At 33.1% G+C, this 13,907-nt stretch overlaps 2 protein-coding genes across 2 annotated transcripts in view; one reads left to right on the top strand and one right to left on the bottom strand.

The window, feature by feature from the left end:
• Positions 1–3,337: 3,337 nt before the first annotated feature.
• LOC140452241 (uncharacterized) lies at positions 3,338–4,893 on the bottom strand. The gene has a single exon (XM_072546378.1). It carries the CDS (start codon positions 4,779–4,781, stop codon positions 3,738–3,740), a length of 1,044 nt encoding a protein of 347 aa, XP_072402479.1. The 5' UTR covers positions 4,782–4,893; the 3' UTR covers positions 3,338–3,737.
• A 2,524-nt stretch (positions 4,894–7,417) lies between these two features.
• LOC140452397 (cubilin-like) overlaps positions 7,418–13,907 on the top strand; it is a 76,283-nt gene continuing 69,793 nt past the window's right edge. Inside the window, exons 1-3 of the mRNA XM_072546621.1 lie at positions 7,418–7,572; positions 11,325–11,454; positions 12,405–12,713. Of these exons, the coding sequence (XP_072402722.1) occupies positions 7,496–7,572; positions 11,325–11,454; positions 12,405–12,713 (516 nt within the window). The 5' untranslated portion in view covers positions 7,418–7,495. The remainder of the gene's footprint in view (positions 7,573–11,324; positions 11,455–12,404; positions 12,714–13,907) is intronic.

Raw genomic sequence — 13,907 nt, 5'->3', positions numbered from 1 at the left:
CGTACGCCGATGACATCGACATTATTGCAAGAAGAAAGGCAGACGTGGTCGAATCATTCAAGGCGCTTGAAGCAGCAACAAAAAGAATGGGATAGAGGTTAACACTAGTAAGACGAAGTAAGTATATGAAAGTATCAAATTATATACAAGCAACACAACCCGAAGATCTAACGATCTGAACATATACTTTCGAAGGAGTAAGAGAGTTTATATACCTAGGCTCACAAATTAATCAGAATAATGCAGTAAGTGCAGAAATTAACAGATGGATATACCTGGCAAATAGAGCCTATTATGGATTAAAAAGTTTTTAACAACAAACCTAGTTACAAAAAGAACGAAACTAGTGATATACATAACTCTTATCGAGCCCATCCTCACCTACGCTTCGGAAACATGGACGATGACAAACAGCGATGAAGAACGTTTAAGATGCTTTGAAAGTAAAATCCTCCGGCATATCTATGGAGTACAGGAGGGCGGATTATGGCGTAGACGCTATAATTTCGTACTTTACCGCCTGTATGACAAACCTGATATTATTAGGTCCATCAAAATAAACCGGCTGCAGTGGTTAGGTCACATAGAGAGAATGAATGAGATGGAGCCGCCAAAATATATTTATAACCAAAGAATAGATGGAGTGAGAAGAAGAGGCAGACCTAGAGCACGATTTAAGGATCAGGTGGAGGAAGACTTGAGAATGTTGGGAGTACGAAACTGGAAAGCCAAGGCGAAGAATGGGAGAGAATGGAGACTTATTCTTCAGCAGGCCAAGACCCACCATGGGTTGTGGAACCAATGATGATGATGAAACTGAGTTTTATTTAACCAACCTACCAAATTAAGATATAAATGCAGAGACAACTTCGGATTGACTCACCGAGGTCCTCTGAAGAGCACCTAGGGAGTTATTTCCTGTGAAGACCTCCCTATGTTATACTTCATATGAGGGTAGTAAATATTTTTGTCTTGTTGTTCGCGGTTAGTTAGTACGTAGTTCAGAATCAGTTCAACCGATCCTTGCGATCTGAAGAGAATTTAGAGTTCTTAGGTACATGCCCAATAGAAATTCCAAACATTTTGATTATTCTGTGCTTTACACAGATGATTCATTAGCGTTGGCGCCTATAACTGTTTATTTTGCGTTCTTTGTTTGTGTTATTGTTTAAGAGTAAAAGTTTATAAAATTTATTATTAAAATATTTTTTACATCATTTGATTACGTGGGTAAGTTGTGAATTATCTGTTATTTGCTTGCTTTTTAACAGAATAAACTTTGTTATAGGATACATAAACAAATCAGGCACTGAAGGTTGTTCAAAATTCGTTCGCGGTGTACTAAATCAATCCTGAACAGAACCGCGCTTGCGTACAACTCGATTACTAAGAGGATTCTGAACTGATCCTGAACGCGTCCTGGATATGGCGAATGAAACTACTGTCTCGCTGCACGTGCATTCCAATGTTTGTGTGACTCCATGGTTTAAGAAGGCCTGCTCTACAGGTTAAAAAAGCTGGAAGAATTTGGAAGTTGAGTTCTAGAAATTAATGGCTCAGAGATATGGGTAACAAATAAATGAACGGAAATGATGTTTTGGAGAAGAAGCTGCAGATTAACACTAATGGACAAAGTCAGAAATTACCGAATATGATAGAAACACTAAATGACGAAATAGAAAAATGAAAATTACTCTGGTATGGACATATATGAAGAATGGACCGCTAAGAACTTGGCAATTTAAACCAAATAGGAGGAAATGAGGATGTCCTAGATTACAGTTGAATGGAAAAATAAAAGCAGCAATGGAAAAGAGACCTCATGAAAGAAGAAATGGCGATTGGGATGTGGTAAACAACAAACAGAATACACTGTAGAAAGCCACAAATAAGTAAGTATGTAAGAAACAAAAGTATTGGTTATTTAAATAAAAAACAGTTTAAATAAGGTGCTCAAATTGGGATTTGGTAGTAAGTGAAACTTTGCTTGAATTTGAGCAGCAGATTTTCTAGAGTTTCAGGTCTTGATGACGTAAATGCTTCAGCAGAAATAAATACCTCTTCCAGATTAACGTTCAGAGGGACCAGTCTAGCTGTAATTATTTTCAGGACTGAAGTTAAGGAACCTCACATTAATTTATTGTTACCAGTTTCAACACAGCGATTTTTCCTAAAAATCCTACAATTCTCTATAATCTCTTCATTCATACAGCAACATTACAAACAATATGTACATAATACATTATTAAATCATCATTATCATTGGTGCTACAGCCCTATAAAAGAGCCTCAACCTTCCCAAGTCTATTACACCAGTCAGTTCTATCCATTGCCAACTGTTGCCAGTTTGCTGCGCCTATTTGTCTACCATCCTCATCTACACCATCCCTCCATCTACCCCTACTTCTACTTCCCACAGGTTGTGACATAAGGATTCTTCTAGGAGGGTTGTTCTGCTGTGATCTTGCCAGATGTCCTGCCCATCTTAGACTTCCTATTTTTATAAGAGATACTACGTCTTTACCACCAAATATATGTTTATATCTGTGATATATCTCGTAGTTGTACCTCCTTCTCCAAACACCATTTTCACAGATGCCACTGAATATTCTTCTCAGGATCCTTCCTTCAAATATAAGTAGGACATTTTCATGTGCTTTGGAAAAGGTCCATGTCTCCGACCCATATGTCAACACTGGTTGTATAAGGGTTTTGTATATGGTTATTTTTGTTTTTTGGCTTAAGTTTCTGCTTCTCATATGTCTACTCAGTCCAAAATAACATTTGTTTGCTAGGATTATTCTTCGCTTGATTTCTTCCATCATGACGTTCTCCTTGGTGATCAGGGAGCCTAAGTATGTGAATTTGTCCACCACTTCAAAGGTAGAATTATCAACCGTGAATTGTTGGCCGATGTTTCTGGCCCTATTGTTGGGTGTTGATGCCATTATCTTAGTTTTATCTTCATTTACTTGCAGGCCCATATTTTTTGAGGCATTTGACAAGGTGATATACATTTCTTCTAGCTTGAGTGTTGTGCGGGCAACTAGGTCAACATCATCTGCATACATATATTATTAAATACTATGTGAAAATTGATTTACTTATTTAAATCTATAGTTTAAGTTACCTCCGAACAGTTTGGAATTCAAGAACTGTAAAATTTCATCGCAGATATTTTAAAATAGTACATTGTTTACTGGATTGACAGGCTTGATCTAAAAAATGATTTGGACCATTCATATGTGGGATACATTGGTGATATGGCAACATCAGTGACTGTGTTTGGCTAAGAGATAGTTAGTTAGTTTGTTTTCAATGTAACAAAACAGGACACTTTGCTTTAAAATTTTATTTTCACAATGACTTAATTTGGAATTATTATAGTTATCTATTTTACAATTCAGGCATTGTTTTGCTCAGGAGTTTAAACATCACTGTATACCAACATTAATTTATATTACAGAAAGGCATATTTCTGATTTATTTGCAACACTCATCTACATAATCAGTGGTTTTAAGTTAGTCAAAGACAAATGCCAGTTTAACAATGAAGACAACAAATTCAGTATTATTTCAATACCAAAAGTAAGTTCAGAGTTAAATTTATAATGTAATATGCTGATTGTCAATATGTACTCCTACTTGTTATGACCATTATTTGGTATTTTTTCTTCAACAAATATTGCTTAATTATATGTAGCAAACTTTCTTCGTATCATTTTTTATACAAAATTTCATTCTCCATCATGCAATCTGACATGCTTCTTTAAATTACACTTTAGAGAAAACTGCTTCGAACAACTTTCACATTTAAAAGGTTTTTCACCAGTGTGTGTTCTTCGATGTTTTTTCAAATCACTTACTTGATAAAATTTCTTGTAACAAAATTCGCATTCAAAAGGTTTTTCACCAGTGTGTGTTCTGAAATGACTTTTTAAAGTCTCTGAACGAGAAAACTGCTTAAAACAAACTACACATTCGTGAGTTTTTTCTCCCGTGTGAGTTCTAAAATGTCTTTTCAAATCACTAGCTTGAAAAAAACCCTTAAGACAAATTTCACATTTGAAAGATTTCTCACCTGTGTGTGTGATCATATGTCTTTTTAAATCATTTGATTGGGCAAACTGTCTAACACAAAATTCACATGGGAAAGGTTTTTCACCAGTATGTATAGTTAAATGGCCTTTTAAATTTTCTGCACGAGTAAACTGCTTCAAGCAAATATTACACTGAAAAGATTTTTCACCCGTGTGTGTTCTTAAATGTCTTCTCAAATCACTTGCGTTTAAAAAGTGCTTAAAACAAATTTCACACTCAAAAGGTTTTTCACCAGTGTGCATTTTTATATGGCTCCTTAAGTTACCTGCATGAGTAAATTGCTTGGAACAAATTTCACATTTATAAGGTTTTTCACCACTATGTACTTTCATATGGCTTTTCAAATTACGTGCACGGGAAAATTGCTTACAACAAATTTTACAAACATAAGTTTTTTCACAAAGTTTCACATCATATTCCTCTAATTCTTTCTTAATTTCAACCTTAACGTATTGAACAGCAGTGATAAAGGCAGGTTTACTACTTTCTTGTACGGTGTTATTTTCCATTTTAACATAGTCTGGACAAGACTCAGATAATAGAGGTTCCTCTGAACTATTGCTTTCAAAATTACAATCAGCTAATTCCGATTTAATATATTCCTTCAGTAAATCTACATTTTCGTTACAAGGTATTATTTGTTGGTTTCTGGAATCATTTAAATCTCCACTGTAGTCCATTTCGGATTTAAACAATTGTTTTTGTTTTTAACGAAAAGAGTTTGTTTATATACATACGTTTTTCACATCTGATTTGGTCCCTGTGAAGATAGCCTCAAATTAGCAGTCATAATATAAGTTTCACAGGACGTAATATTGCGTTGGCAGTGTTGCCATGCCTTATAATGTATATTTTATATGCTTCAAATATAGAGATAAAGCTTTTAAAATTTACATTTTAAAAGCTTTGTAAATGTACAATATTTTATGGATTCTGAAATTTTATACCTTATATAAAACATTAACCCAATTAACAAGTTTGTGTTAAATACTTTGGTCAGAAAGGGGAAGAGTATTTGGAAAGAACACCCTGTCTGCCCTGTCACTAATACCACAGAATAAATAATTGTTTTATTATTCTGTGCTAATACCACATATATAATAATTCCCTTAAGTCGTGGTCCGATTCTGTTAATTTGATTTCTTTTTATAATAAGCTACAAACGTTTTCCCATTTATAGCATTGGTTTTTGGTTTTTTAATAAGTAATAAGGGACAATGATTAGTTTAATGTACCCAACATAACCAAACTTATATTTGACATTTAATGTAGTAAGCTTACATGATGTCAGAGTTGCCATATCCTTAGTTATTTCATACTCTCTCACGTTACATAAAGATGAATTAAAAAAAAATACTGTATTTTTTTTCAAATACAAATTAATAATAAAACTATCACAGCAAAAGTTCGCGCGGAAATTGAAAATTTAAAGGGTCATAATAACACAATATCTGACGCATTAGAAACTTTGAGACGAACATATTACTTGTGCACTGATAACAATTGTAATCTTAAATGTAGTATTGTTTCTTAAATGTAGTATTGTATCTTAAATGTAGTATTGTACGTCAATAATTTTGTTGACTTTCTAAATATATTTTTTTCTTATCTTAGTATAGTATAGTAGTACTATACGCCATTATAGAACAAAACTAATGCTACACTATGTTATATATTTGTAATCAGGAAATGCAGGGCTAATCAAAACTATAAAAAAATACAGGGTGTCCCATTTGAAATATTGAAGATGCATTTTACTGGGCACTCCCTGTATATAAAATTTGGTCTGTTGCTACACTGTTGGTCGGTACAGATAAAATAATACAACTCTTATTTGAAAGCACTTAAAAAAGCTGAGTTGTACTTGAAAAAGCCTAATCGAATGCCTGTTTTGCAATTGTTTTTCACGAAATTTGTTATAACTCAAGTTGTAGCAATCGAATCAAAGTTTACTTAATGCCATTTTGTTCATTTTTTCAAAAGGAACAATTTTCGTTTTGATAAAATTAAATATCACTAATAGTTTAGGAGATAAAATCATTTAAACAATGCAATTGTTAATAACAAATTATCTGATGGGTTTTCAGTCTCATACCCTCGAAAAATCAAATCTACGTACCAAAAAACATAAAAAAACGTAAACATACCGAGGGGACATAAAATTGCAAATTTGTATATCTACTTTGAATATAAATTATCCTTAGCAAAAAAATTATTAAACAAGTAGGTGAAAGACATTTACGTGAAATAACATTATGCAAGAATACTATTTATTAAAAAAAATGTAACAAAATATGTTAAACTATGAACACCGGGTTAATGACATATATATTAATTTTATACCTAAAATTTAGCAAAGTGTTAAACATTATGGAGAACACCAGTGCAGTTTACCGCGCCTTTTGCTACAACGAAAAATTTTCTGCGAATTCCGCTAATCATTCAGAGGTGTAAGTTGGTTGAATATACTGTATATACTCCTTGTTTAACTTTAAAATATGCAGTTATATGCCTTTTTTGCAATATTTCTTCAATTTAATATTATTATTATTATATATCACGCAGTGAAGCTCTAATTTCTTCTAAAACAGTTTCGTATACTAAATGGACCTTTTTCTTTCCAAGTGTGGATTCGTCAGGAACGGTTTTTTCATTTCTTTTTTTTAGTAGTTTATTTTTTTAAAGTATTTTTGCAAGAATCCTCTAAATTGACGATTTTGCAATTTATTTAAAGTTATGTTTATTTAAAATATGAGTACTTAACCCCCCTGGCTCATAGAATATAAGGAGTCCCATTCTGCTTCGTTATGAGTCTGTTGACCCGTTAGAAAAATATTCATCACCCCAAAAAGATGTGGTCTGGTAATAGTTTCGACCGGAAGACATGGAAAACCATCTCTTCATAACACAATAGATTGTTAATCTAAAAATTGCTCCTAATTTAATAAAAAAAAATACTACAGGTAAGAAAAAGTTATTTTTTCTCACCCATTTCTTTTTCTAGACTGGTGTATTGGGCGATGAAACTACAATCCCAATCTTTTTCAGTTAAAGGGTCAATCATCTAGTATTTCTATTTGGAGTTTTTGGCTTTTTTGCATTTTTTATAGTCACAGTATTAGTTCATCTATTCAGGGTGGTTTGTTTTTATTGGAACGCACTGTATTTCGTTACAGCGACTATATTTCCTGGAACACGGTAAGATCTATGCTTCATAAATCACGTGAATAATCTATCAAATTACATGTTCGAACAATATAATTGCCGATTTGTAATTAAAACCAAATACGCCCATTGACACAGGCAATAGTTTATAAATTTTGAGATAACTGCGATTCCATTTAGTGAATAGTTTTTTAATGTAGGATTAACATGTGGTCTGTGTGAAGTAAAAATGGGTGTTTGTAAGGTGTATATACTACTTATAGTTTATATTAATTATGCGAATGCACTGCAGAATTATCACTACAGGTAAGAATCTTTGTATGAATTTAACACATTGGATAAAAAAAATATTTGAACGGTTTTTTGTAATTATCGGTAATATAATGGTTACATTTTTGTGTAAAATATTTCAAAAATAAAAACTTGTAACATATTTATTAACAAAAACTATAAAATTATCATCAAATATTTAAAAATGTGACAAATTAAAAGAAGACACTCAGAATATAATATTAAATTAATTAAAAAGAACGGTACAGTACAATTGCCGAATTATTTATGGAAGATTTCACGCCCCCTAATTGAAGTCTCAATTTTGTCCTAGATTGCTATTCAGGATTTAATTTTGCGATATCATAGGGATCTACGAGACCCTTCCCATATCAGTTGGCCCAACATTAGATTGATTAGAAAAATAAATTTTAGAGTACAAAAATAATTGTTTAAGGTCTTCTTCTTGATGTGTTGTTCACTTCACCTTTTTCGAGTTCGGCCTATACTTCTTCGACCCGTTGGCCATTTATCTCGAGCGATTCTCACCATTCTTCTTTCATCCATCTTGCTAATATGTTCATTCAACTCCTTTTCCTATTTAGCAGCCAACCATTAATATCATCTACCCCACAGGTCTTTCTTATGTTTTCATTTTATTTCTCAACGGATGGTCCGAATTGTACAAAAACGGGGTTACATATATTCTGCAATATCAAGAATTGAAATTTGATATTCGTAACGTTGCCAGATTTACCATTTTTCTGATATTATTAGCAAGGAATGCGAGATCACTAACACAATCAAAGAGCGCAAATTAGAATATATTGGCCATGTTATGAGAAATGAACACAAATATGGCTTATTGCAACTCATTCTTCAAGGCAAAGTATTTGGAAAAAGAGGACCAGGGAGAAGAAGAATATCTTGGCTTCAAAACCTAAGGAAGTAGCTCAATACGTCTACAACTGGACAATTTCAAATAGCTTTAAGTAAAGTTATGATAGCTATGCTGATTCCCACACAGTGTAAGTATTGCTTCGTCAGAAAAACATATCTTATTCACGAAGTTCTCGTCGGACACAATTTTATTCATCATTACCTCACTAAACTGTAATCTACGGACGTAGTTCTTTTCATGTAATTCTTGCAACAACTGGATTTTGTAGGGTTTAAATGAATTCTTATGTAAAATACAAGACTGAAGAGTGATCTAAATCATGTATTTGTGCAGTTCTGTCTGAGGATGTATGTGGATCTTTAACGAAACGCTGCCTTGAATCTAAAGTGTGTCAACTTGAAAAAGTACCACCCTCTATGATTTGGTCCCTATAGAAAATCTAAAAATATGCAAAAACACCTCAAATTTATTTGTAAGGGGGACATTTTGTAGACCAGTTTTCAATCAAATTACATCAACCTTCTAGCGGGATCGGACACCATCCCCAAAATCTTAAATAGAAAGGGGGTTGAGTGATACTCCATTTTAAAGGTCGTTCAAGTACCTTGTCATTAATTTTGTTTCTTTTATCCTTTGTCGTAAGTTTTAAGTTTATTCCCCTATAATTCGAGGGAAGCTGCTTATATCTATTTTTAAACATGAGTATGGTTCGATTTCGATGTAGTTATTCACTATTATTTCTGGTGTGTTCAGCAAGTCCTCCATGTCTTTTATCTTGTACAGTTCAGTAAGATAATCGATCCATTCTTCCGTAGGTATTCGATTGATGTCAAGTAGTATATTAATTTCTTTTCTTTGTGATCCAATCTACCTCCACATCTGTTTCTGTAGACAATAGAAGTCGTTTTCCATCCTTTTGGAAAAGGTTTCCCAGCATTGGTTTTTCGCTTGTCTCATCAAAGTCAACGCTTCTTTTCTTATTTTTTGACATTCAGCGTACGATTCTGGTAGTTGGTATTTAAGGTGAGCCTGTTTCTTTTATTTATATTTTTTTAAATTCTGAACAGAACCATAGGGTTTTCTTTATTGTTCTATTGCTGTTACTATGAACTGTTCTCGTACCAAGAACTTCACACGGTTCATCTTTAATGTTGTTCTTTAGTTTTTCCCAACTGAGATGAATTCCGTCTTTTTCTTTTATTGGTACTGGTTTAATTTTTTCTTTCAATTTCTTTCCACAAAGCTATCTTATTGTGGTTTTCCATGGTTTCTTTTGTTGTTGGTTTTCACTTTTTTTGTGATCTGAATTTTATTCTGATTGTATCATCAAAATAGAATCATATATTTAGAAAGCATATTTATAAAGATATGTGTAATTGGTTGGCACTGAGAATATTTCAGTAACCGAAATGTGCAAATATCCGAATCGGAATTATCATTCCTTGAGCGAACGATCTCTTAATGCTCTATGGACACGTAATGTCAAAATCTTCCATGAAGTCGTCCAGGTTATTGGTACCTGAATGTTTTTTTAACGATAAAATATTTCGCGTTTAAAATGTGATAATTATATTCAGGAAAAATTTATTTTTATGTTTTTTAAACAGGTCTTCTAGTTCAAGGTTTTTTTTATTCCTTTTCTGCTTCTTTCAATATTTCTGCCACTAAAAATATTTCTCCTTATCCTATATCTTCCTTTTAGTCTTGTTTTAGTCTCATATGTATCTATATTGAAGCCTACGGTTTTTTCTCTCTCTCTCTAAGATCACTCATTCCAGATACGTGCGATATCAAAAGGATTGGGCTCTGGGTGGACTTATTCCGTGTTGAGGGCTCTAGGTGACATGGTTTACTGGAACATCTCCCAAGAATTTGCGTACGCATGTAGACGTTGAGAGCAGTACTGATTTCTGCTTGGTCTTATAAAGCTATTCACTCAGACCCAGTTGTTTTATGTTTTCTGGGAGATTTTTCAAAATGACACCCGTAGTAGAGAGAATACTAGGTACGGTCTGGGTCCTTTCGAGTCTACATTGTTTCTTTATTTGTATATCCAGATCTCTGTACTTGGCGATCTTTTCGATTTAACATGCAGATTATTGTTGTTACCTATCGCCACATCAATTACTGTTATTTGTTTTGTTAATTTAATAACTAGTATGATATCCGGTCTATTATGTGCCACTAATTGGTCTGCAAGCACGATGTGGTTCCGATATAGCTTATAGTTGTCCCCAAGCATACTCTCAGGAACGTATTGACAATATGGGAGATGGCTGGTTTGAAAAGTCCCAGTTTTTTAGCTGTCTCTTAATGAAAGATCTTTCTTACCGAGTCATGCCGTTCGTTATATTCAGTTGTAGCAAATACCTGGTAGCCCCCGGTAAAATATTACAGTTTCTTGGGCTTGAAATCCATATCGGCATTTGTTGTTTTGGACCTGGGGGTGTTTGACGATATACTTTAGGCAATTTTTGGTTGGTATAATCTGATCCTGAATGGTGGTAAAGAAACCTTCTGTTTAACTCAGTTTAAGCGGTATTGCATATGAAAATAAGTTCTTAAATTAGTAATCTGTTTTTCTAATTGCTCACCTCCATCCATCAGTCCTCTTTGCCCATTTATGATTCTTGCTTATGAGTTTAAAAAAATATTGGGCATTACGCCTAAAGCAAGTAAAAGACCAAAAGTTAATAACTAACGGCAATCAAAAGTAAAAGCAGCAATTAGAAAAAATTGCTGAAATATTTCGACTGAATTCTTCGGTTTATAAAGTTTGTAACACTTTTAACATATTATATCGAAAAAGTATTTGGGGATAAAAATAGAGAATTAATTTTAATTTCTGTATTAAAAAAATACTTTCAAATTATGTACATTTTTGTAGACCACGTATCAAAGTGACCGATGGACATCTTCAGATTATTGCTCCTACAGGAAAGAACATTGAATTTCTTGTAAGAGGAGAGTCTATAGTCTCCATAAACCAAATAAATGTCTTGAAAACACTAACGCAGGTAAGAAAATTGCTAAAATTGATAATACCAAGAATACTATTGAAAAAAGAGCACAAGTTTTTTATCGTTTCTTTATATTTTTTTTCCTACTTTTCTTATATTATATTTTGGCGACACCAATGATTACTAATGGTAATAATAGATCAAGTGCACCGCATAACAAATCTTAAAGAAAAAGGTAAAATACTTTTTAAACCTTTTACGTTTTACACACTTTAACTAATTAGTAATTGCTGAAAATTAAAAGATACCTACCTTTTATCTAAGAAATTTACCTACCTACACTTTTCTTTACCTGTGATCTTCTTTCAGAAGGTAGACAATTATCATAGCGATTCGAATCTTCGATGCCGCTTTTCTGGACAATTCTGCAGAACTATAGTTAAACCACATTTTTAGACTGCTTGGCCAGGAAATGCGTCTTCTATCTTGGCTTCTCCATCCTTGTATTTTCCCCGCATGATCACCTATAGCAGTGCGTAGCGTTCGCCTTTCATAACATTACCTAAACACTACAACTTTCCAATTTTAATAGTGTTTCTTTTATTTGTGTATTTCTTTTTATTTTCTCTATCTGTTTCTTTAGAGTCCATGCCTCCACTCCACACAGCAACGCTGTATGTTGCAAAACATTTTTCATTTTATCTAATTTTTATTTGATTTCTTCAGTATAGTTGTTGTAATTAATTATTGATCATAAATATTTGTTATTTTGGACTTATTTTATTTGTTGTCTAGATAATACAATTATATTTGAAAGAAAGAACCTTTAGAGTGAAACGGATTTTCAGTCAAGCAAGCGAATATTTATAACCACATATTTTCAAAATGGGAATCCCACAGGGCAATGTTCTGAAACCGATATTTTATTTATTACATGTTTCTGACATCTCTGTTGCGGAAAACTTTAAATGTAAATATACAAATACAATTATTTCTTACTGTTTCAGGCCCAAAGTGCCATAAAATTAACAGAATCGTACCAACACACTCTGACGTCTTACAGTGACCGACTGGAAGCACTGGAAACCAAATCGTTTGAGCCTGTCGTGGAAGGCAATTTCACAAATGCCACGCAAGTGGTATCCAGAATGTCTTTCAGGAAACTCAGTAGGAGGGTGGATTTGATACAGAGAAGAATCACTAGCTTGCTGGTTGTCTTAGCGAGAGATGAATGCACTAGCAATCCTTGCAAAAATGGAGGTACTTGTCAGGATTTGTTTGGCAGTTATTTATGCCAGTGTCCCCCACAGTGGGAGGTAAGTGTTGCACACACACACACACATATATATATATATATATATATATATATATATATATATATATATATATACAGGGTGAAGGACGAGTTTTTAGTGTGACATCGGTCAATAATTTCATTGGAAAATATGTGGAATTCTACAGGGTGATTAATAACTACGTGGTCTAGCAAACATACAATTTTTTAAATGGGACACCCTATATATTGTTTCAAATTTGTATTCTTCTCATAATTCTTCTTGTTCTTATAGTATTTGGTTTTGTATACAGAGTATCAATTTACTATACAGAGTATTTAACAAGTTATGTTACAACAAAGACAACATAACAACAAATCATTGACAAAAATTTGTATACAGGGTGAACTACAAAACAAAATTACGATTTTCTCAATTTTTTTTAAGGATCACCCTGTATTATATTTTTTAGAAACATTGTATTTATAACACCCTTTTATTTTTATATAGCATTTTCTATACCTAAACTCACTACTTTTCGAGATATTTTTAGTTTTCTTCAAATTTCGGAAATATATTCAATTTTTGTAAAAGAGCTTTTGAAAAACTAATGGATCGCTTTGTTCGCACTGGGTCAGTTGAATATCAAAAACATGAGAGAACCAAAACTGTTCTAAGTGAAGAAAAGAAATATGATGTACTGATAGTTACTACTGAAGATCACCACATCAGTACTCGTGAAATTTCACGTCAATATGACATTAGTCAAACTTCGGCGGCAAAAATCTTTCGTAAACATAAACTGCATCCTTACCGCATACAGTTACATCAAGAATTGACAGTCGATGATTATCAACGCAGATTAGCTTTTTGTCAAAGGTCTCAGCAGCAAGTGCAAAGAGACCTATTTTTTTTCGATTATGTGCTTTTTGGGGGTGAGGTTACATTTCACAAAAATTAAACGGTGAATCGGCATAATTTTCATTACTATGCATCAAGCAATTCCTATTTTGTTAGTAGTGCAGTCATTGAAGCGAAAAATACGGTCTTACCTCCGAATTTTTTTACTGTGAACCGATTTGCATAAAATTTTGGAATTAGGCTCATTTTACCCTTAACTTTAAAAGTAAAAATGATCTGAACTCCGCCTATTATTTTTAAGGGGTGTGAACAACCCCTTAATGGAAAAATTGACATTGAGCCATTTTATCGCTAGAAAACATGTCTAATAGTAAG

This window comes from Diabrotica undecimpunctata, chromosome 10, assembly GCF_040954645.1.
Source record: "Diabrotica undecimpunctata isolate CICGRU chromosome 10, icDiaUnde3, whole genome shotgun sequence".
Classification (NCBI taxonomy): domain Eukaryota; kingdom Metazoa; phylum Arthropoda; class Insecta; order Coleoptera; family Chrysomelidae; genus Diabrotica; species Diabrotica undecimpunctata.
This window is presented reverse-complemented; position numbering and strand designations above follow the sequence as displayed.

Coding starts and splice junctions, on each gene's coding strand:
- LOC140452241 (XM_072546378.1), bottom strand. CDS start 4,781: ATGGACTACAGTGGAGATTTAAATGATTCCAGAAACCAACAAATAATA.